At 45.9% G+C, this 24,365-nt stretch overlaps 2 protein-coding genes across 6 annotated transcripts in view; one reads left to right on the top strand and one right to left on the bottom strand.

Moving 5' to 3' along the window:
- Dtl (denticleless E3 ubiquitin protein ligase homolog) overlaps positions 1-5,462 on the bottom strand; it is a 42,333-nt gene extending 36,871 nt beyond the window's left edge. For both annotated transcript variants that reach the window (XR_009584700.1, XM_021626163.2), the window contains exons 1-2: positions 5,141-5,462; positions 413-538 (exon numbers count right to left, since the gene is read on the bottom strand). Coding sequence is in view for 1 of the 2 variants with exons in the window: in XM_021626163.2 (XP_021481838.1) it covers positions 413-538; positions 5,141-5,192 (178 nt within the window). In the remaining variant the exon portion in view is untranslated. The remainder of the gene's footprint in view (positions 1-412; positions 539-5,140) is intronic.
- Positions 5,428-24,365, top strand: part of Ints7 (integrator complex subunit 7) — a 50,244-nt gene continuing 31,306 nt past the window's right edge. The window contains exons 1-6 of one of the 4 annotated variants that reach the window (XM_021626159.2): positions 5,428-5,742; positions 9,747-9,876; positions 10,573-10,719; positions 13,686-13,823; positions 22,126-22,172; positions 23,914-24,113. In XM_021626159.2, coding sequence (XP_021481834.1) covers positions 5,649-5,742; positions 9,747-9,876; positions 10,573-10,719; positions 13,686-13,823; positions 22,126-22,172; positions 23,914-24,113 — 756 coding nt within the window. In that variant the 5' untranslated portion in view covers positions 5,428-5,648. Of the gene's footprint in view, positions 5,743-9,746; positions 9,877-10,315; positions 10,369-10,572; positions 10,720-13,685; positions 13,824-22,125; positions 22,173-23,913; positions 24,114-24,365 lie in introns of those variants that run through there. The other 3 variants (XM_060364930.1, XM_060364931.1, XM_021626162.2) reach the window with 3 other exon arrangements.

The raw sequence follows: 24,365 nt of genomic DNA on the forward strand, positions 1-24,365 counted from the left end.
CTCCCTTTTATAATCTTTCTTCAATTAAACTATAAGACTGGAACCAAGAACTTCTAGCTTTATTCACATTTTAAAAATATATTATTATAATGATTTGCTTTTTGAGACAGTGTTTCTCTGTACAGTTCTAGCTGTCCTGGACTCACTTTGTAGATGAGGCTGGCCTTGAACTCCACCTGCCTCTGTGAGTGCTGGGATTACAGGCGTGTGCCACCACACCCGGCTTCCATTCACATTTTTAAAATGATTGCTAAAAAACTTGGTTTTAAAAATATATATCTTATAAATCATGAGAACAGTTATGAGAATAATCTTAACATCTACCTAAGTTACTTTTCTTTCAATGTGTATTTTCCCTCTAAGTAGGAAATAAAGTTCTGCTCAAACTTAGTGTAGACAGTCATTTTCTTACCAGTACAGAAGGTGCATCCGAAAGGAGGAACAGGGACTCCCGTTTCTCCGTAAGATGTGTGTTCATCATTACAGCTGCACTGATAACCACTCAGAAGGGATTGCAGTGGGTAATGTGAAGACCACCCTAAAACAAGACAATTCCTTTAAGAGTTAAAATGTGGCATCATGCTTTAGCATTTCCCACAAATCTACAAATAAATATCTTTAGTTTTGTTGTTTGTCTTTTGAGGCATGGAAGTTACAATGATCCTGCGTCTGCCTCTCAGTAATGGGGTTCATAGTTATGATTTACCATTCCTAGCTAAATGTTTGTTCGTATAGAACTTTACATATGGCTCTCCAGAATACAATGTTTGGTATTTTCTTTACTTTTGAGACAGGAGTTCCCTGGCTGTCCTGGAACTCACTCTGTACACCAGGCTGCTCTCCAACTTGGAGAGCCTCTTGCTGGGATTAAAGACATTTGCCACCACTGCCCAGACATTTCTGTTATTTTCTTAAGCGATTCTAAGAAAGAAAACAAAACATTCCCAATTCTGAGGCCATTTAGGCTATACCATATATACGTTTTTTTGAGACAGAGTCTCATCATGTACAGCTCTGGCTGTCCTGGAACTCATTCTGTAGACCAGGCTACCCATGGCCTGAACTCAGATCTGTCTACCTCTAACTCCCAAGTGCTGGGAGTAAAGGCATGTGCTACCACAGCAGCTGTGTCTTAGCGTCTCAAACGTGGAAGGTCTATTGTATCACGATTGGCACCAGAGCCCTTGTATACTACAGAGATGTGATTCTTCTAGCACAGAAACAGTCACTTAAGCATGACCAACTAAACTGTCACTCCCTTCCACTAAAAGTTTGTTTTGGGAGTCTCTATTGAGAAACTCTCAGGTCAATAGCAATTATTACATCCAATCAGGCCGCGTTTGGTGGCACGCGCCTGTAATGCCAGCACTTGGGAGGCAGACACAGGTGGATCTCTCTGATTTTGAGGCCAGCCTGGTCTACAGAACAAGTTTCAGTACAGCCAGGGCTTCACAGAGAGACCTTGTCTGGAAAAACAAAACAGAATATACTATCAGCATTCAAAGGGTTATCGTATCAACCTGCCTATTGTAGTAGGTCTATACAGACATAAATTTAACAGTTTAACTTCTCTTCTCCTAAGGGGGCTGGAAATGCTAGGATCCTAAAATTCTAAGAACCCTGTTAAAGTACCTTAACATATATAAGAATGACTTAAGAGTGGTATGTTCCTGTCTCTAAGAAATGAGGTCAAAGCTTGGTGAGGCAGAGGCAGGTAGATCTCTGAGTTCAGCATCTAGGACAGCGAAGGCTATACAGAGAAATGTTGTCAAAAAGTCAGAGAGGCTTGGAGAACAACTTAAAGTACATTTTTGTTTGTCTCTTAAAGTAACCTTCCAATGTACATCACGGTCCCAAATTGTAAGTCATCACCCAAAATCTGGTTTGTATTAACATGTAGGTTAATTCATTTTAAATAAAGGTTGAATACTCTTACCCAAAATACCTGAGGCCAAGAAATGTTTCAGATTTGCATAGATTTTACTGGATGGGCATCCTGAAGCTTCTGAACATATTAGCACTCAAAAACTCTGATTTTTTTGATTAACATGCTCAGCTTCAGTAAGAAAAACATTCAGTCAACAAGTAAATGCTAAGGATGGGATGCAGTAAGGAGCTAACAAGTTGAGAGCGCTGCAGATGTCCAACTCACATCTGATTCTCTATTCTACCAATTCCCATAGTTTTGTTTATTTAAGAATCCGTAACAGACACCCAAAAGTTTGTATCTCTTGAGACAACGGAAGGTATTAGATGGGGACAGGAGAATGCCTTCCTTTTGCAAAGTATAAGAAAAGAAGTGGACAGAGGAGACACTTTAGCCCAACAGAACCTCCAGAAAATCTAGTTTGAGAAGGAATGAGAATAAAGGAGAAAAGGTACTTAATCTTGATTTAATAATTGCTCTTGGGAACATTGCTCCATAATTTCAATATTAAGCGTCACTAGAAGTAAACTGCGAACACCACTAAAAGATTGTTAGGTTCACAAATACCCATCTAAAAACTTGAAAACTAAAGGCTGCATATATTAAGATGTAAATGTACATGTATGATGTGCGATTTTTAAACACACTAATTATAACAGACAAATTTAAAGAGGAATCAAATAAGTAAAACTGAAGCTACAATGTGTGATCTGGAAATTTTCATAATTAAGCTAGTTCCTCAACTCCGCCTCAGTACTTCTTCTGCAACTAATATTTGATCTTAGTGTGTAAAGTGACTTATTCAACAATCCCTCCGTACTCCACCATTTCTGCAGCTCCCCACAACACGTGTGGATTTTCAACATGCTACACAAACCTGTAGTGTTCCCCATCCCCCAAGACTCATTGGGAAAAATCCCACTCTTCCGTCAGTGGATAGCCGAAGGCCCGTGCTCACAAACACACGCGGCCCCGCGTTCCCAGAGCATCAGCGTCTCAACATCAGCCACTTCCACACATTGTTTCCCAAGCGCTTTGTCTGAGAAGGCTTTCCTCTACTTCTACAAAAGGAAGGAATTCTCGAATGCCTGTCTTACACCCTGCATTGTTGCAAGATAAACCTGTGTCTATTACATATTTTTAAATAAATATAAAAAAAAATTAGTGAAGTCCTAACTGGGAGACAATGGAAACCATTAGGTACCATATATACCTAAATCCATTTCTTTAAAAGATGTATTTTCAATAAAAATTTTTCTTTTTGCTTAAAACATTAACTTCAGGATTCACAGGTATTAAAACCACAGAAAACAGCCCTTTGCATGTTTTTTTTGATGAGGGCATGACAGGGTGATAAGAACTTTTTCAAGGATACATTAAATTATAATAGCATAAATTTGGGGGAGAAAGAAGATAGAAATAAATTCAAAAGAAAAGGCAACTATGAAAAAAAAAAAAAAACAAAACACACCACAATACTTAAAGCGTTTACTCACATTTTAAAAAGCAGAGACCCTGACTACCAAGTTGCTATAGTGTCAGATGTATTTAAAAGGTTATGATAGCATTTTTAATCTTAAGATGCTAACAGTCACAATAAGGCTAGAGATTATAGATTTTCATGTTTAAGCATATTCTAAAAACCTTTAGGTACGAATTCAAAAATTCACAAAAGAACCATTATATTTATGTTTTTCAAACTTCAGTGGAGAAAGAAAACTAAAAGCCCACTTTTATAAGCCAGGAGTAAAGTACCAGGTTCCAGTGGAGGGAACAGATTCAGTGTGTGGAGGAGCTCATCAGTGGGGATGAAGACATAGATGCAAGCTTACAGGACCTTCTGATCACGTAATAACAAGGAACATGGAATCTTTGGGTGACTCTCAGGCTTTGGCTGGCTATCTAAGTTTAAAATAATGTCATTCCCCAAGGTAGGGAACAGATTTTGGGGCAAAGCCAACTGAGTTTGCGGCATGAGAATGTAAGATGCCTGACAATCTGAATATCAACCCCCACAGCTTTTACAGAAATTAAGGCTGTAGGCAGCAGTGGAATCCTTAGGTATGACTATAATCATCTACAGGAGTGGACTAAGTGACCACGGGTGGTACACAACCCTGGAGATGCACACATTTCAGAGGGGAAAAGTGAATTCCTGTGCCTACCACTGAAATCTGAGTATCTACAAATAGGAAAGTGGACAGATAGACAGAAAATGTGTCACACAGTAAGTCTGAATAGCCTTCCTTGGTTACATTAAAAAAAAAAAAAAAAAAAAAAAAAGGCGGACTTGAAATTCAGGTGCTGTAACTCCAAAGACAGCTTACCACCTCACAATGTGCATGGCGGCCATTCCTAACAGGGGAAGAAGTTTCTTGGGTCAAGTTCCAGCAGAGAAAGAAAGAGGCAGAGCGTGACTGTAGGAGTTCCCAGGAAGAAAGCACGAATACAAAGTTTTAGAAGGCAGCAAGACGCTAAGGGGTTTCCATCCAACCAACATTGTTTTCTCAGGCCTACTCTTCAAAGATTTAGCTTAAGGACACACAACGAGCTAGCTTTCCATATGCTATAACGAGAATATGGCCGAATTCCACCGTGAAGCGAAAAAAAGTTAATCCCCTTTCTGGATCTTCCGCGGGCCTCAAAAAGCATCTGGAACAATACCCTTCCGTGCCCTACCCGCGGTCACCTCGTGGGAGTGGCTATGGGCATCCTTCAGTCTGTAGCTTAAACTTCTCGGACCCCGCGGGGATGGGGGAGGGGGGCTGGCGCCGTGAGAGCAGCTGCCGCGTCCCCGCGCCCGACCGAGCTTCTCCACGGCGGGCCGCGCGCTGGCGCGTCCCCGCAGACTTGCAGGGACCGCGGCAGCTCTGCAAGGGCCGCGGGCGCTGCTCCCCGGCATGGCCCACCCGCGGCCACACGAGCACGCTTTCCCTGGTCAGCGCGCGACCCTGACGTAAGCAGCCGGGGGTCGGGGGCGCCGGGCAGCGCAACGTGCCAGCCTCGGCCTCCGCTGCGACCCCAGGAGCTCGGCCAGGGCGGGAGGCGTCCCGAGGGAGCCGCAGCGCGGTCTTCTGCGGCGGCCCTCGCTCCCGAGGACTCCCCTGGCCGCGGGGGCCCTCAAGGCCCAGAGTCGGCAGCGGTCCAAGGCGGCGCGCCGCGGGGAGGTGGTTCCCGCCGCGGCGAGCGGGCGCCGTTAGGACCGTTACTCACCGTTCCGCAGGACGCCGAGCTGGGGCTGGCGGAGCACCGAGTGGAAGAGCATCTGGGCCCGAGGAGAAGGCTCCGCCGAGGGAAACGCCGAGAAGATCGCCCCCGAGCTGCTCAGGAGCCGCGCTCCACGCCCTCCGCGAAGCGACCCGCTTTCGCCTCCAACTCCCGCCACTGGAAGCCCCGGTCGCCAAACTCCGCGCCAAACTGACGTCACGCTCTCCGATTGGCTCTCGCCGCGGCGTCCTGGCGCCTCGGAGGCGCTTCCCCCTCCCGGGCCCCGCCCCCTTCTCGCTCTGCCGCGGGAACCCAGGGCTCGGGAGCTCCCTGAGCGCCTGCGCGGGGGCCCCCCTGAGGCGCCCGCGAACCGCGGGGCGGCTGGGGCGCATGCGTGCACGGCCTGACAGCGCGCGGAGGGAAAAATCCGCGAGACCGCGGCGGGGGAAGATGGCGGTGCTGGGCCAGAGTTTGCAGTCTTTGTGACCAGGCGAGGCCAGCAACTGTTCGGGTCATGGCGGCAAACTCCGCCAAGTCTTTCCTGGCCGATGCCGGCTACGGCGAGCAGGAGCTGGACGCCAACTCCGCCCTTATGGAGCTGGACAAAGGTACTGGACGGAGGCGAGCGGGCGAAGCGCCTGCGGGAGGCGGCGCCGCCTGGAGGCAGCGGCCGGAGCCTGGAAGGGCGCATGCGCCGATGTGCGGGGCGGGAAGCGCCGCTGCCGGCCTGGGAGCTGCGCCTTGGCGCCGGCCGCGCCGCGGGAGTGGCCCTGCGTGGTGTAGCTGAGGCCCGTCCCAGAGAGGACGCCTTTGACCACTTGGGGGCACTGTCTCCCGAGTTCGCAAACCGTAAATGGGAGAAATCCTAAAGATACTGATTTTTGACGTTATGTTGTAAAGCGTTCAGTGGAGATGAGCCAAACGGTTCTGTGAGCTGAGCGTTGTATGCCTGTTTGTCTTCTGTGACTGCTACTGCCAGTTCCATGTGGCTGACACCATCTGAAAAGCACGGTTGGGTGCACACCGTCTGCAGACAAGTTCCACGAGTTAGCTTCCCTGGTACAGGAAGCTAAGAGATTTTGGGTTAGGAGTTGAATCGCATTTCTGCTGGTGTGATTATGGAAGGCGACGTTGCCTAGCCTCGGTTTGTCTGCAAAGTGCGCACAGTACCCCTGAGCTGGCGGCGCTGTTGCAAATATTAAATGGCAGTGGTGTGCAAAAGATGCCTTTATTAAATGCCAAAGGAGTACTTCGATACTTCTAGACGTGCGTAAGGAAGGCAAGGATAGACAGTTAGGCATAAAGAACTCAGGTGTTATTGTGAAACCTTTGTTGCGACGCGCTGCAAAGATTTTTACAGCTGGCCTACACTTCCTGGTAACTGTAGCCAGTGTGTAACCTGTGGAGAGCTGGAAGGGTCTGCTCTCAAGTTCGCTTTAGTCCCTTTGACTTGAACATGCCTGTTGGGCCGTTAGGGACTTTGAAGCAAATAGTGAACGTTTGTGTGGGGTTGCTGTGGGTAGGAGTTTCTCACGTTTTACAGCAGGGTCTCATGAAGTCCAGGTTGGCCCAGAACTCCCTAAAGCCAAGGATGATTTTCAACGGTTTGTTTTGGTTTGGTTTTTCGAGACAGGGTGTTTCTGTGTAGCTCTGTTCTGGAACTCACTCTGTAGACCAGGCTGACCTCAAACGCAGAGATCTGCCTGCCTCTGTCTCCCTTGGAGGTGTGGCTCAATTCCACACACCCCCGTGAAAAAGATCTCTTTTGACTGCCCGTGTCCACACGGATGTAACTGGTGTTAGGGTGAGGACATTACTCCATAGCCCTTGAGAGAAGGGCCTCAGCCTCTTGTATGTGCCAGGTGACGGACTCCATGTCATACCTGCTGGTTTTGAGAGTGGACATGTGGGCAGGCCATATGGAGTCAGATTCTTTTTCTTGAGAATGTTTATTACCAGACTAATTGAGTCTGCCAGCATTGATAAGTGAACCTTCAAGTTATATAGAACTGGGGCAAAGGCTAGCTCACCACATTGAGGCTGAATGAGGGAGCATGGACTTTGCAGTGGCTGGTGACCACTGATGGACCAAGTCAAATACACTACCCAGAAATCCGATTCCTGAAACCACAACCTCACATTTACGTATGACTGTCATTCTTATAATTTACAGAGCAAATTATGACATATCTCAGAGTTCTGTTCTAAACCAGTATTCTCATATGCATTCTGCGATATTATATGTCAGCATGTTCATTTGAAATTGTTTCTGAAATTTTGGGAAAGAATATTATGTCCTAAATTGACTGCTTCCTAAATACAATGTGAATGTGTGGTTGTCTGTTTATTAAACTGTGGATTGTGGATTGCCTTCTGGTGTGTACTTGTATTGGTTTAGTTCTTCGGTGCTGAGGTCTGAACAAAGGGTCTTGTTCCTGATGTGCCGCTGCCCTGCTGGATTCTAGCCCTGTGTGGTGTGTCCTAGTTGTATCTTAGCCCTGTGCGGTGGCCAATCTGAGGCCCTTCTCGTCGAAGCAGAAGCAAAAACTCTGTAGCTTGTCTTTCAAGAACTGCATAGACTTGATAGCCCTGCCAGTCAGATGCACGCTTTGATTCAGCAGCTGGAAATGGCAGAGAAGGCCCAGGAGTGCTCATGGTTCCTGTGGTAGCAGCAGTGCCAGCGGCATTGGTCCTAAGTGACAGAGCTCGCCATAGCGCCTCTTGTTTCTTAGCAACAGCAGTTATCCTCATCTAACCAGTTTGGCAGTCTAGCTTAGGTATTCTTAGAAGCTTGGCAGCCTTGACTGGCAGGTGTGGCGACTCACCTGTACACAGGGCCTGGGGCAGAGCAGGATAGTCACTCCAGGTTGATCTCGTATTTAGTGAGTTTGAGGGCAGCCAGGTCTGCAGAGTGACAGAACAGTGTTGAAAAACAAGACTGTGTTTCAACAATCAAACAAAACCCAAGAAGTTCAGTCTTAAAAATGTTGAAGAGATTAACTATACAGTCAACAAAGTAACCTTTGCTGATTTCAGCTAAGAAATTCCAACACTTGTTTTGAAAACAGTTTATGGGGCTGGAGAGATGGCTTAACAGTTAACACTGGCTGTTCCTTCAGAGGACCCTGGTTTAGTCCCCCGCATTGTTTGTTCACAGCCTTTACCCGATGCCTTCTTGTGGCCACTGCAGGCACATGGCACACATGTATACAAGTAGGCAGAACACTAAAGCCCACCCCAGTGGCACCATTCCTCCAGCAAGGCCACACCTACTCCAGCAAGGCCACACCTCCTAATCCTTTCCAAACAGCGCTGTCAACTAGGGATCAAAGATTTGAACACTCATTTTCAAACCACCACAGTTGTTAGATTATATTGGATTGTTGATTGGAGTCTCTTCTTTTCCTAATATGAGTATTTGATACTGTAAATGTTTCTTGAGATACTATATTAGCCATAACCCACAAATTATATTGTCATTTTCTTCAACTAAAAATAAATTATCTTATTTTCCTTCTGATTTCTTCTTTCCCCTGTGGGTTACTTAGCAGAAAATTGATTACCAAATACTTAGAAGGTTTCTTAACATTCTTCTCTTACTGATGGCTAATCAATTCCATTGTGACAGAGAGCATAAATTGTATGTGTCTTTTGCTTGCTTGCTGTAGTTTATTTTTTATAGTAACAAGGGTTGAAGGGGGGCTTTGAGAGTGCTCTGCCATTGAACTGTAGCCCCAGTCTGTTCTTCCCGGCTACCTTTGAGGCAGAGCTTTACGGACTTGATCAAGCTGCTCTGTACGTGCTGTGTAGCCCCGGGATAGCCTTGAACTGTGATCCCCTTGCCTCAGCCTGATTATCTAGGATCTGACTTCAGTTCCTTAAAGTTCACTGATGGTTTATATTCCTGAATAGTCTTAATCAACTTCAGCAGTTTAGAAAGTGTTTCTTTTTCATTGCTGTGTGTCTGAGAGAATCTGTTTAGGAGCTGGCGAGATGGCGCAGAGTTAAAAGCACTCGCTGCTCTGCCAGAGGACCCAAGTTGGAAGGCTCACAGCAGCTGTGACTCCGGGGATTCACCTTCTGGCAGCCACTCAGCTGTACACCTGAGATAAAAGCTTTAAAAAAGTGCTAGCTTATGAAATTACTAAGGTATTTACTTATTTGTTTGGGGCCCATTTTGTTTTGCTTTTGAGGTAGTTTTATATTATGGCATTTATTTGTGTTTTGCGATACCCTTAAGGACCCAGACTGGCCCCTAGCTTGCTTGTCGCTGAGGATGACCTTGAACTGACTCTGCCTCCGCTTCTCACGCGGTATGATCACAGTGCTGCCGTACCACCTGCCAAGTAACCACTATAGATGCAGTCTTCATTTATTTTGATTATCAACTGCTTTATTTTGTTTAAATTACAGTCTTCCTGCCTGGCCTCCTGTGGTTGGGGTTCTGGGCATCTGCCATCTTCCCAGCCTTCCATTTTCAGTTTTGAACAGGAGTGTAGAGGTGCTACTTTTAATCGCTGAATAACTGCTGTCCTGCTGTGTGATAAGTCAGTATTCAATGGTTCTGCCTGGGGCTACAAGTCTGTAATTAGCTCCTGTGCTTTTTCAATAGGTCTGCGCTCTGGCAAACTTGGGGAACAGTGTGAAGCTGTTGTACGATTTCCCAGGCTTTTCCAGAAGTACCCGTTCCCCATTCTCATCAATTCAGCATTCCTAAAGTTAGCGGATGTTTTCAGGGTTGGGTAAGTGCTCCTAATGCCTCAGTGTCCTTTGGGGCATGCTGCTTGTGTTTCTGTTTTGTATTTGGCTTTTCTTCTAGGCCATTAGGACTTTTTGCCACTTAGTTACTCTCTGTGGATGCATATTGCTTTGCACTGCACTTTGGTATGAGAATTAATAACATTTTTAGCAAAAATGAAAAGTAAAATTCAGAGAGTACTTATTTCTTTAGGGAACAAGATAAATTAAGTCAGAACAGCCTTATTCTACTTCTGTATATGTATTTTGTAAACCTAGTCTTTTTACAGATTGTTTTATGAAATTTCCTGACTTGTAACTTGAGGTACACATGTGTGCAGGTTTTGAAACACGTAAGCTCTGAATAAATGCCCGTTTCCTCATTTCTCTCCTTGCTCTGAGCTCTCCTACTTCTCTCTCCTATTTTCTCTTCATGCGTGTCAGGTGAAGGAGGATCGCCTGACGCCCCATGGCCGTGTTGTGATTCCAGAGGTCAGGTCTGTTCTGGGGAGATGCTCTGGTGTCGGGCATCTTGCAGCAGGGCTACAGCTGTGACAATGGCTTTTGTTCAAGATCTCCCACATGCAGAGCTTAGTGGCGCTTCCGAAACATTGGCTGATAGGAGTTCTCTGACCCCAGGTTACAAAACATACTCCTTTCCTAGACTGAGCTAATTTCTCTCTTTCTCTCTCTTTAATTAGAAACAACTTCCTGAGGCTGTGTGTTCTCAAAGTGACTCAGCAGAGTGAAAAGCACCTGGAGAAGATTCTGAATGTGGACGAGTTTGTGAAGAGGGTGTTCTCAGTGATCCATAGTAACGACCCTGTGGCGAGAGCCATCACCCTCCGGTACTGTGTTGCTAGGACTCAGCGTAGATGGTTAAGCTGGCATGATGTAGCTAACAGGACTTGTTTCTCACTAGGACTGCAAAAGTATGGTAACCGTCCTCGTCTGTAAATCAGGTTAACATCTGTGGTGCTATTTGGTTTGTGAGTTGCTTTGCTTGTGTTTCAAGCATCCCATTATGTCGAAGCTCCAGTCTCAGAACTGGGTGGATTTCAGTACAGGGCAGCCTTGAACTTGTGAAGTTCCCTAGTCAGCTTTGAACGTGGGAGTCCTATGTTAGCCTCCCGAGCAGCTGAGAGTCCATGTCTTGGCATCGTGCTTGGCTCCATTCTCTTTCACCTTTGCTTGTATAACTAGGGGGGAAATTTGAAACTCAGTTAATTAAATTATTGTTCTTTGTTGTGGCTTTTCCTGCCCACATAGTTCTCTTTTTAACCAGAAGGTGCAGAAAATCACTACTTCCCCGAGTTTTCTTTTTTCAGGGTCAAGCGTCGGTTCAGAATTAGTTGCTTTGTTGTTCTCCTGCCTTTTGATTAAGTTAAATGTCATATGATATTTTAAAGCCAGTTCTTGGTGCTGGGGATGCCGCTGATTTGTTAAAAGTGCTTGTGGCCCCAGCACCACTGAAGCTCTGGGTTCAGTTCCCAACACTTCATGAAACTAGGTGTGGTGTGCACACCTGTAATCCCAGCCCTTCGGAAGTTAGGGGAGGAGGTTTAGAGGTTCAGGGTCATTTTGCCTACACAGTAAGTTTAAGACCAGCTTGAGCTATATGAGACACAAAAAATGTTATTGAGTGTTACCTTCTAAAAACTCCAGCCTAGCATACTTGAGACAGTAGGTTCAATTCCCAACACACTCAGACACACACACACACACACACACACACACACACACAAAGAAAAAGGCTGGGAGGGCAGAGACTATAACCAATGGGAAATTTGACATTAAGACATGAAGTCTTAGCACTGGGGAGGCAGAGGCAGAAAGATATCTGAGTTTGAGGAGAGCCTTATCTATATAGCAAGCTGCAGGCTAGAGAAACCCTGTCCTTCAAAAAAAAAAAACCACAAAGGTTGTTACATATGAATGATTGAGACCTTTTTCTAGAATGGAAAGTTGAGGAAGATTGCGTCTCAGTCAGATAGTTGATTGATAGAAAGCAAGATATGTTAATACTAACACAGAAAAGGAGAGTCAAAAAGATTTTGATGTGTTCGTGATTGTATGTGTGCGTGTACCACAAGCACGCCTGGCCCTTGCAGGCCAGAAGAGAGTGTCCAGTTTGAATATTCTGACACCATTTTTGAGTGTTCCACTCCATGTGAAGTCTGAGTCACTGAGTTCCAGCAGTCGGGCCCATACTAACTGTTGCTGCCAATATAATTGGCAGTTTCTAGTAAGTTTTAAAAGAGATATATTTTAAAGACAGAATTCTGCCCTGTCTTCAGTGGTAACTCTGGAAACAGGAAGTGTTAAAGAGTGGCATGAAGGTGACCGGCGGGTTGCGTCTTGTGGCACACGCTGGCCTCATCGGTGCTCTTGGCCTATGCTGGTCCCTCCTGGTAGGGCATTAGATTAATAGTAATGCTTTGTTTCTTGTAAGAAACAGCCAGTTTCACTTATTCTTTTGAAATTTAATACAAATTAAAGCAACCTAGTTTATGGTGTTTCTCCAGATTAGTGTCTCACCGCACAGGCTTGGGGCCTGCGCTCAGCTCTTAGAGATCCTGCCTCTGCCTTCACAGTGCCGGGATAAAGGCATGCATCACCATGCCTGCCATCTGTCTTGCTTATGAGGAAGTCAACTGCTTTTGTGCAGGAATTTCATCTCTGTAAAGTGTCAAGGTGAGGATGTGTCAAGGTGGAGGTCACTACCGAGGATGCTGACGCTCACTGTGGGAACAGGATGGCTTTGTTTCGGTGGCCTGCTGCTTTCTGCACAAAGGATTTCTGAAGCTCTCTGTGGTTTTTGTTTAAACAACATTCATTTTTACTTTTCTAAATGTTTTACATTTTTTTTAATTTGCTTTTTACGTTTTTTTATTATATGTGTTTGCAGAAGACAGACTTGGGGATTCAGTTCTTTTCTTCCACTGTGGGTCCCAAAGACTGCTCTCAGGTTGGAGGCTTTCGGCAGGTACCCACTGAGCTTGTCTCTAGCCCATTCATTTTCAGGGCTGTACTTTCCTCACTGTTGCAGACACTGGCATGAGCTGCAGGGGGCACCCTTCACCTCCAGGAAAAATCTTCTCTTGATGCGGTAGCTTAAAAAAACATCCTGCTGGTATCTATTGATGTGGGAAAAGCCTGGGAAGGCTTACGTTTTGTGATTCTGCTTGATAGCAGGGAAGTTGTATTCCTAACACTTTGTTAACGTGGGCTCTTTGTTTTTTTTCCTGTATTGATATTGGGGTGCTTTAATAATTCAGAAGTTCTTTTCTGCTCTGATCCTTGAGCTGTACTTCAAGGTAGTTTTCTAGAAATGTAGCTTGTGTGTGTCAGAGGCAGGGTAGAGACAGGATGTATCTCTATGGTGGAACACTTGCCTGAGTTCAATCCAGGGCCAAGGAGGGAGAGAAGAAGGGGGAGCTGGGAGAGGAGCAGGAAGTTTAGCTTATGCTACGTGAGCTGTTTTACTATTTCTGGGTCACTGCTGGATTCCCAATGTTACTCATTCTATTTGTTTGTTTGTTTGGTTGGTTTGGTTTTTCAAGACAGGGTTTCTCTGTGTAGCCCTGGCTGTCCTCGAACTCATTCTGTAGATCAGGTTGGCCTTGACCTCAGAGATCCACCTGCATCTGACTCTCTAGTGCTGGGATTAAAGGCATGTGCTACCACCACCTGGCATTCTTTACCTGAACTTTATAGAATGACCCTAAACTTTCTGGGTTGTTAATCTAGCTTGCCTCCCTTTTCTGTCCTGCCTGTGGTTAACTGTCCTCTCCTCCTTGGCTTCTGTCTATAGGATGCTGGGGAGTCTGGCATCAATCATCCCCGAAAGGAAGAACGCCCATCACAGTATACGGCAGAGTTTGGATTCCCATGATAATGTAGAGGTTGAAGCTGCTGTGTTTGCGGCTGCGAACTTTTCTGCACAGTCCAAGTAAGCATGGGCCTTTTGGCTCCCGTGGGAATTTTTTAAAGAGTAACTTACCACTATCTGTAATATGTAAATATGTAAATTATGAGGTCCATTTTCCAAAAGTCTTACACCATGTTGGGGAAAGAAAATGCAGATGTTGGGCCCAAAGAGACAAGGCCCTCCTCGCCTGGTGTGTGGAAGCTGCCTTCGGTAGCTTTGATGTCTACTGAATAACCTTCCACAAAAACATCCATGATTCAAAATTGCAACTTTCTGATTGTCTTTGGCACAGTTTGGCCAACATAATAACTTAAAATAAAACTGACTTTGGGGCTGAAGAGAGGGCTCAGAGGTTAAGAGCGCTGCTTGCTCTTCCAGAGGTCACAATGTCAATTCCCAGGAACCAAGGGTGGCTCACAACCATCTGTAATGAAATCTGGTGCCCTTTTCCGGCGTTCAGGTGTACATGCAGGCACAAGGTTGTATACATAATAAAATATGTAAATCTTTTAAAAAAACTGATGTATTTAGGATGTTGTATGCTGCACTGCTGTCTTAGAAGAGTGTGTGTGTAGAAGAGTGTAGGTGTGTGTGTGTGTGCGCATGTGTGGATGTGTACATGTGTGGGTGCATGCCTGCATGCGTGTGTACATGTGTGTAGAGGCTAGAGGACACTCCCAGGTTAGTCATAGTTCTTAGGTGCTCTTCACCTGTTTGGAGACAGGGTCACTGGCCAGCAACTTACCAAGCTGGCCAGCCAGGCTCCAGGGATCCGCCTGATTCTGCCTTCCCACGCGTTAGGGCTCTAGTTGGGGAGTGAACCTGGGAGAGCCAGGCTGAAGATGAGTCACACGCGCTAGCCAGCTTTAGTCAGAGCATCAGTCGGTCACACTCTGGGGGCTAAGAGAGGACGTGGAGCAAAGAGCACAGCCACAAGGACAGCCGCATGTGGAGATGAGTCACACGAGCTAGCCAGCTTTAGTCAGAGCATCAGTCGGTCACACTCTGCGGGCTAAGAGGACGTGGAGCAAAGAGCACAGCCACAAGGACAGCCGCATGTGGTGGGCGCGGTTTTGCACGGCTGCGTGAATGGCCACAGCTGACGTGATCGCACTCCCGTGTGCCACGCCTGGGAGGAGCTCAAACACAGTCCACGAGCACGCTTGTGTTTTGAAGAAACTGAGGTCACCAGACTCTTGTTGTCTTGGCGTTTTCTCCAAAACACTCAGAACCCCCTACTCGCCTCCACCCTGGGACTGTGTTTTGACGCCGCGCACTGGCGCTGTAGGCGTACCATGACTGGCTTTTCTTAGTGTGGGTTTTAGGAATTGAACTCGGGTCCTCAAGCTAGACCGTTACCAACTGAGCTATCTCTGCAGTTTAATAGTATTTATTAATTCTTTTTATTAATGTGTGTGTGTGCCATATGCATGTAGGCACCTGTAGACACAGGAAAAGGGCATCGGATTCCCTGAACTGTGCTCTGACCACTGGCTCATCCCTCTGGCCCCATAATTTTGTTGTTTTCTGAGACAGGCTCTCACTCTGTAGCTCTCTCTATCCTGGAGCTCATTTGTAGACCAGGCTGGCAAAGATCTTCCTGCCTCTGCCTCTGTCTTCCCAGTGCTGGGATTAAAGGCGTCAGTCACTACACCCAGCCCCGCCCCATACATTCTCAAATAGAATGTTGAGCTTAGTGTCGTTCCCTTGTGGGGCTTATCAGTAATGGAGTGTGTCACTCCCTGACAGCCAAAACTAACTTTGTTTTGGAGACTGTTATATGGGAAGCCATAAACACGTGCTTTCCTCTGGCCAGTCGACTTAATTCCTGAGAACTTGGCTAAGGATGAACAAGGGACACTGGCAGCTTCAGGGTGCTGCTTATGCTGATACTGACATGGCAAGTATTTGCTTTTATGGAATAGGCAACTTGGGATATAGCTAAAGGTTTGTTTCTATCTGCACTTTAAAACAATTGTTAGCTTCAGACATGTTACACCGGCATCTGGCTCTAGCCAGCCCTCCCACCTCCCCCAGGCCCTCAGTGCTTCTCTGTCTCCCTTTGACTTGACTCGTGTTCCTGAGTGTGCGCTGCCTCTCGTGAGCTCCCCTGGCCACGTTAGAGTGCTGGTGGCTTGTCCTTGTGCAGGGCCTATACAGGCCCCCTCAGCTGCTCCGAGTTGGTGCATGCAGTGGCGGTGCCGCGTCCAGAAGACAGCATTCACCACTCCTTCTGCCCTGTCCTTCCCCACCCTTGTTGGGTTTGATAGAACTGTCTCACGTAGGACTGAGCATATGTCCTGCCCAGAGAGCTTTAATTTTATAATCAGATGAATGAATGAATCAACAGTTTGCTTAAATACCTGTGTAATGTTGGATAAAATTTGAAATCCTAATTTTATTCCAACCTTAATTATATGTATGTTCTCTTCATATATTCCTATCATACCTCTAGAATTCCAGGACTGCTCATTGGAAAAGTTGAGAGTAGTTAAGTGTGGAGTTTTAAACTTTACTCTTCAAATTAGCAAGTATGGCAGTAATAGAGACGTGTGTGTACGTGTGTGCGTGCATGCATGCATGCATGCATCTGTCTGTCTGCATTCATGCTTGCGTGCATGTGTGTGTTTGCTGAGGCCAAAACAAGGGCTGGCTGCCTTGAGTTGGAATTGAGGTGGTGATGAGCTGTTCGGCGTGGGTACTAGGAACCAAGCTCAGTCCCTGTGGAAGAGCAGCAAACACCCTCAAGTGCTGAAACACCCCGATTCCCAGCTTCTGTTGTAGCTTGTGTTGTTTTGTTACCAAGCGTGAGTTACTGCTACAGGGAGAACTTGTCTTACCTAGGACTGTGCTGTGCACAGGTGTCCTCGTGAACACTGTCAGGGTGACTTGCAGTGGCTCCAGAAGCAGTTTTCTCCGTTCAGTTTCTCAAGTTGGATAGATAATTTAGTGACTAAATGTAGGTAGGAGGATTATTTTTAGTTCATTTCTTGTGCTGTTATCAGAGGCTGGTTTTATTTCAGCTGTGGAATTTCTGTACCATCTGGGAAATGAAGACACGTATCACAGAAACTGCTTGTTCTTTTATGGAACTGATGACCAGTAACATGCACATTAATAGTCTATGAAGCTCCAGATGTAGCTCAGTGAACAGTCCTTGTCTAGCAAGTACAAGGCCCTGGGTTTGACTCCCAGCAACACAGACTCCTCCTGTGGAGACATGAACACTGATGACAGACAAAAAAATGTTTCATTGACTAGTTTATTGGGAGGCCGAGTGAGTGATTGCTTACAAGAGCAGAGATGGCTCACAGGTAGCTGCATCACCAAAAAGCCCACCCCAGCATAGGTGGTGATTCAGGAAAGCTGCACCCCTGGAGCATCCTGTACCTGAGCCAGTAGGAGATCCAGCCAGTTATGCTTTATGTGATGTGAAGAGGTGGCTTGTGAAGTTTCTGAGTTTCGGGAACTTCCTGATACTTGCCAGTTGTGCGCCTACTGAGCTTTGTAAGTTTTGCTTACTTCCTAAGTCTTAAGTAGTCTTAGGGACAGACTGTTTCAATTCAGAGAAAATTACCGTACAACACTATCCTTCAATAACATATGTATTTGTATTACATAATACCAGATTAGTATAATAGGAAAGCCCGAAGCACTTACATATCAAAGTTTAAGTTAAAAAAATACATAATTTTTAGATGAGTTTTTATCTCTTCTTGAAGAGCTAAAGACCTTGCTTGAGATTATGTATCTCTACCAACATGGTGGATTTCTGTTATTTCTGTCATTCTAGATCTTGCTGAAATCAGAGTAACTGGCCAAATGAAACTTAACATTTTATTTAGCCAGGCATAGTGGTACATGCCTTTAATCCCCGAACTCAAGAGACTGGCAGGTGGATCTCCGAGAGTTTAAGGTCAGCTCATGCTACATAGTGAGACCCTATATCAAAAGGCAAAAGAAAGAGAACTTTTAAATCTGTGCTGTATCTCACTTGCTGTAAAAGGTTAAGATGGTGCTTTGTACAAGAGCGTGTTCTGGCTAGGCTCACAGAGGAGCTGGTCAGCTCCGGTGCTTTCAGGGGGGAGGCGAGCATAGTCAGAGCAGTGTCCTCTTCAGTCACCAACTAAAGAGCCCTGGCTTCGTTAGAGGGGTGCTGTCCAGCAGCACCAACCCACTGCTGTAAGGAGGAACGTCTGCTGCTGAGCTTGACGTGGCGTGGGGCGGGGCCTGGGTGTGCAACTAGGGCACCACATGACTCTAGTCTCAGCAGTTTCAGTATTGACAGCAAGAATTTATTATTAGACCAAAAAGGGGGGAAGTCAGCAGGCTCCTACTCTGCATTTTTTTGAGCCCAAAGGGCTTAAACCGGGTTTTTTTTTTAAACTTTGGAATTGTTATAAAATGTGTTGAGGTAGTTACTGAACATCCACTGTCACTGCTCTAGAGGCAATGGGAACTGAGAGAGTGGAGCCGCTATGAGGCGGAAGAAAGTCTCATGCAGTGCCAGCTTTAGTCAGAGCCTCTCACAGCTTATACCCTAAGGGTTAAGAAAGGTCCCCTGAGTAAAGTTCTCACACGTGGCAAAAGCAAGTTCTTCCATAGAGGCACATAAAGGATAGTTTAAACGTTTAATTGAAAAACAGCAGCAAGCAATAATGAGCAGTTTAAAGTAAATTCAGCTACACCTGGGAGGAGCCCGGAACCATCCCAAGAACGTTCTGTGTTTTGAAGAAACAGGCCACAGACTCTTGTCTTGTTCTCTTGGAGTGTTCCCATGAATACTCAGAGTTCTTGTAGGACTCCATTCCTGGACCTGTTCCTACAGTAAAACAACCACCACAACAACAGCTCTGTTAGCTGTGTGCTGCTGTGGCCGTGGTCCAGTGGGCTGCCTGAGCAGGTCTGTTGGACGAGGCCGCTCCAAGGAGCTGGCGAATGGCCAAGGCCGGGTATTGAAGAAGACAGGCTCTGAGACAGGATCTGCCTTTGTGCAGGCTGCCTCAGCCTTGAGATCTTCCTGCCTTAGCTCCCAACTGTGCCACCACATCTGGCCTGCCTTCACACTCTTAAAAACAAACGTGTTACAGATGTGTACGTCGTTAGAAACTTAAGGAGCTGATAATTAAATATAAGCTTTAGGAATAACAGATCCAAAATATGTTAGTGTAAAATAGGAGTGCTTATTTTCCCAAAACAAACAAACAATTTTGTGAGAAGGGTAGCCTTAACATTTTTACAAACGTCTTTAAGGCTTGGCTAAATTCTCATTTATGTACTTCTGCACTAACGTTTGTCAAAATACATTATTTTGATTAAAGTGTGTGAAAAAAAGTCCAGTCTTGTACAGATAGTGGTGGAAAGCGGAGGGCTTATGAAGCTGTCCCAGGTTCATGGCTGACTGAGGACCTTTGAGGTGGTCTGTTAGGAAGCACTAGCTCACTTGTGTTCTTCGGGTCTTCCAGTGTTCCACCACATAAGGACTGCATTTGAGAACACCGCCACCACTTTTCTACTCCTGGGAACAAGTATGTTCTCTGTAATTGTAGCTTTTGCTGATAAAACTAGAGCACTGTAATTGTCATAAGAGAGTCTCGGTTGTTTGCCTAAAGTTGCATGCTGACTTTAACTCATCATCTTCCAAGACAATTCTCTGGCTGATAGGCAAGGCTGAGTAGCTGTGTCCCAGGAAGACATACTATTTATATCTCAACGCAAACAGTTGCTCTGGTACTGTGTCTGAAGTATGCCGCTGTGTGTTTTGAAATGTAATACAATGAGTAATTTCAGTTTTGCAAGAACATTCTATACAGCTGGCTTGTGTTCTCTTTTTGATATGAGTTTATAGTAAGGAAGAATTCATGACCCATAGTACAGCTGCTGCTGTGGCCTTGATTCTTACCACCTCATCAGGATTTTACTGGGTGTTATTTCACCAAACATGAGGGAGGGAGGGAGGGAGCGAGGAAGGGATGGTGCCAACGTCATCATACCTGGATAAACCGTGAGATAAAAACAAATGTTACTGATTTTGAAAAACGTGTTTGTTGTCAAGACTTTACATAAGAGAAAATGCCCTTCAGTTGGGTGGTGCTGACGTGGTGCAGATCCCCAGCCCCAGCTGGAAGCTGGCTGTGCGTGGTCCGTCTGCCGCACGGGGCTGTGCTCTGTGCGCTGTCAGTCTCTCAGCTCATGCACGTGCTCGTGTGGCTGTGGCACCCTGCCAGTTAACCCTTGCTTGAATGTATGTGCAGAGCTGTGCCTAGAGACCCCACAGATCAGGAGAGCTCATTGCATCCCCTGGCTCTGGAGTTGTAAAGAGGTGGTTGTCAGCTACTGGGTAGGTTCTGGGAACCAGAGCTGGGTCTTCTGCAAGAGCAGCATTCTCGCCCCGAGCCACCTCTCCGGAGGGTGAGGGGCACAAGTTGTCTGTCACTAAAATACTCAGCCCTTCTATTTGAATTCTAAGTTAATCATCTCAACATAGTAATTGAACGGTCACTGCTACCTTAATTCTTTGTCAGAGTGTTTTGTTGAGTAAGAAAGTAAGTTACCGTCTTTACAACAAGGAAGACAATAAATTAGCATCTGTCCAGCCAAGGAATTGTGTGGTCACATGTTTTGTTTTTCCTACTTGGAGTTTTGTAGTCCTCTAGACTGAGTTAGGAACCCCAGCTTTCAGCATCTTGTCATCTATAGTATAACCACAACCTGAGAAGACAAGTCTTTTTCCTTCAAACCAATGATTTTCCCTTAAGTATAACAAAAATACTCTGCAGATACATATTTTAATTTTTTTTTTTTTTTTTTTTTTTTTTTTGCAAGAGGGTATTACACAAACACATGTTTGAGGCAAAGCAAAGTATGCCCATGCTGCAAGAAGTCTCCCTGGTGACACTAGGCAACACCTGTCCCTCCTGGAAGGCCCCAGTGACAGCTGACAGCCAGAGTATTGTAACTGAGGAACCACCGAGTTCATTGGCTTCCTCACAGTGCCTGGCGGGTGAAGGCTTGTTGACAGGAGTGTGCACAGGCGAGGATGGTGCTTCCCATGCCTGCAGGTGGAGCCTAGTCTTCTCCTCACATGACCCAGCCCCTCCCTGAGACCCGGAGGCCACATGGGCAGAATTACATGTAACTAACTGGTTGGGAGTGTTGGTGAGGTACTCAAGTATTCCATAGCCCTCCCTGGTCCTTTGTGTGAGGGAGTGGCAGCAGCCAACAAGTCCAGCTGTGGTCTTGTGGAAGCAGGAACAGGCAGCTGTTTAGCCCAAGCTAGGCAACTCGGTATGTTTTTGCACTGACACAGGGAAAGTTCATGATACCAAAATCTTGGTGGACTGGCTGATAGATTATGTAGGTATACCAGATATCTATACAGATAGAGGCTATACAGATCAGCATAGGTAACCTAGGATAAAGCAAGTATACTGGAGGAACTCAGAGCTTGCTGGGTCAGTCACAGACATATTTATAAATGAAGCTCGTCACCCAAGACATTTCTAGGGCTGGGATACAATTTAGTGGTAGAAGGCTTCCTCAGTCCTGGATTTGGTTCCCAGTACCACAAAACAGCAGAACATTGTAGAAAACAGAAGGCACACATTGCATTGATGGATAGGAGATGAAGTCTCCACGTCTAGAGACTTAAGATCGCAGAATCGCCTTAGCAGCAGGGAGGGCTTCACTTAGACTTGCATGGCCCTCATGTCTGCACAGCATGTAGTTTGGCTGCATAAGCCAAGTTTGATTACATTGTCTCCCAAATCATATGATAGTTTCTCCCAAGTGCTGATGTCACTGGGTTTTTTGGTATTGGGTGATATTTCTGTTAGGATCACAAACTATGTCTTCTTTTAAGTATTTTGGCTTTTGAAGAGTCTGTCAGTGTTCAGTGTAAGCCACTTCAGTGCTAGGGATTGGCTGTGCTTGTGTCGTCAGAACTTGCATGTTAACATGTGTCCTCAAGTGTATGTTGTAGTAGTCCCCTTGGTTCTCTCACAGAGGGTTGCTGAGACTCAGCCTGAAGCAGCACCCACTGCTGAGCATCTCTCCCTCAGTGCAGGACTGGATGGAGGCCTAGGCGTAAGGAAGTATTGCTGCTGTGATGATTGTGTTCTTTGCACTTACGAACCTTAATTATGGCCTTTATTCTCTGAGTTTGAAGCCAGGCTGGTCCACAGAGCTAGTTCCCAGACACTCAAGACTACACAGAGAAACCCTGTCTCAAAAAAACAAAACCAACGGTCCACCCCCTTCCCCCCAAAAAACCCTCTTTGATTCTCTATGTTGTTGCCAACTGTTTTAATTTTCTCTTTCAAAGGGATTTTGCTGTGGGAATCTGTAACAAAATCAGTGAAATGATTCAAGGTATGTATATTTTTGGTAATGTGAAGAGACTTAACAGGGTCTTGTTAACAATGGTTGCTTGTGTTTAGTAGGTGTGTACTGTGTGCTAGTCATTATTTATAATAATGCTAAATATCCTCTGTATGTCAAAAATGCCTGAGGTGCCTAGGGTATAGACATGAAGCAGGGTCCTCACTGTCATGTAACCTGAGGTCTACTTGGGAGGTGAGTGAGCAATAGACAGGTGCAGACAGGATGTGTGAGGTGCTGTGGGAAACCTGTAGGGAGAGAGTCCCAACAAGGTGAGCGGTGGGAAGGCAGCAGGACTTGTGCTCTACCTGAGTTGATTACAGAGCCCTAATGAAGTAAGAATGAAGGAGGGACTGGGCATGGCTGCAGAGAGAGGACTGCAGTGCCAGTAGGAGCTCTGCAGTTGTCTGATAGCATCCCTCCTGAGATTTCTACCTGCACCTAAAATCAGATCGTGTATCACGTCTTAGTTTTCCCTGAATGATTTCAAGTGTTAACCCCATGTCATCTTGACAACGTTAGTAAAGGCAGCTCCGCCTGTAGCATTCATTGCACAGTTCCCAGGGCCACTGCTCCCTTTGCTTTCTGAGAGCTGGCACTGCTGTGCCACTCAGCTTGGTGATGACTTAGAGCTTTCCACACAAAGGAGATGGAGCTCAGTCATTATTCGAGGTTGTACAGCTAAGGAGTAGCAAGCCTTTTGGTCCTGAGTCTCCTGTGCTGTGTTGCCTGTCTAGAGTAGAGTTTCTTTAGGAGAGCTGTGTTTTTATGGAGCTTAAAGGTAAAGAGAATTTGCTCACTCAGAGAGCAAGACAGATCCAGCTTTACCCTCTCCCCTTTTATTTCCTTTGTCTTCTTTTTAAATTTTTTTTCTTCCACCAAAAATGGCATTCCTAAGATGCTAGCACTGAGACGTTAGGAAGAGCATCCCCCGTTCACTGAGCAGGTGTTTGTGTTGATGGTTTTGTTTTGCGTTTATGTGTGAGGGTGTTTTGCCTGCATGTGTGTCTGCGCTGTGTGCATGCCTGGTGCTCAGGAAGGCCAGAAGAGGGCATCAGACCCTGCGGAGCTGGAACTCCAGAAGGTTGTGAGCCACCGTGTGGGTGCTGGGAAGGAAGCCCAGTCAACTGGAAGAGCATCCGGTGCTCTTAGCAGTTGGCCCGTCCTTCCAGCCCCCAGGGCAGGAATTTGTTGCGTGCCTGCTGTGGTACATATGGTCTCACCTGGGAACAGGCGCACTGGTTGAGTTAAGATCATTCACGGGGAGTTTCTATGAAGGAGCCATTTACAGAGCGACAGGTATCACATTCTAGGGGCTAACGTAGCTCAAGACCCAGTAGCTCTTAAAGCCCTCTGGAGCCCAGGGACAGGAACTAGGCAGCAGAACCATCTTGCTGAACCCTACTGTGCCAAACATGGTGCAAGCCTTTCTTGGGAGGCAGAGGCTGGCAGAGTTCTATGAGTTCAAAACCAGCCTGGTAGCAAGTTCTGGTCCAGCCCAGGCTACATAGACCCGTTCTCCAAAGACTGACTAATACAGCACTTTTTATAACTATACTTTCTGATAAAGCTACTGATTAGTTCTACTATAATTATCTTGACTATTGTAACCATTATGATGTATTGCACAATTGTTTTTAAATGAAACTTTTAAGGTCAGACCTTTAGTCTCAGAGAAACCTGAGGTAACATTAAGTAGCAGTCAGACACATGAACAACTCGTTGTGTCCAGGGCTGGCCACACCGGTGGACCTGAAGCTGAAGCTGATCCCCATCCTGCAGCACATGCACCATGATGCCATCTTGGCCTCCAGTGCCCGCCAGCTCCTACAGCAGCTGGTCACGTCCTATCCCTCCACCAAAATGGTCATCGTGTCTTTGCATACTTTCACTCTGCTTTCAGCCTCCTCACTGGTTGACACACCCAAGCAGGTAATTTCCATTTTAACTGCTTATTCTTTGTAAATGTACATACCTAGTTTGTGATAAAAATAAGAAGCAATCCCAAGTTTTAATAATGTTAAGGTCTCTCTTAGAGTTCTATTCTTGTGAGCTCTGGAGGGCGAAGAGGCATTAGTAAATGTGTGGAAGGATTGTTGGTAGAAAAGAAAGGATGGAAGGATGGACTTTTTTTTTTATGGTTGAGAGAGGTTTATCATAGATATGAGGGAGAGAGCAGGCAGA

The sequence above is a fragment of the Meriones unguiculatus genome, chromosome 11 (genome assembly GCF_030254825.1).
Source record: "Meriones unguiculatus strain TT.TT164.6M chromosome 11, Bangor_MerUng_6.1, whole genome shotgun sequence".
Lineage (NCBI taxonomy): Eukaryota > Metazoa > Chordata > Mammalia > Rodentia > Muridae > Meriones > Meriones unguiculatus.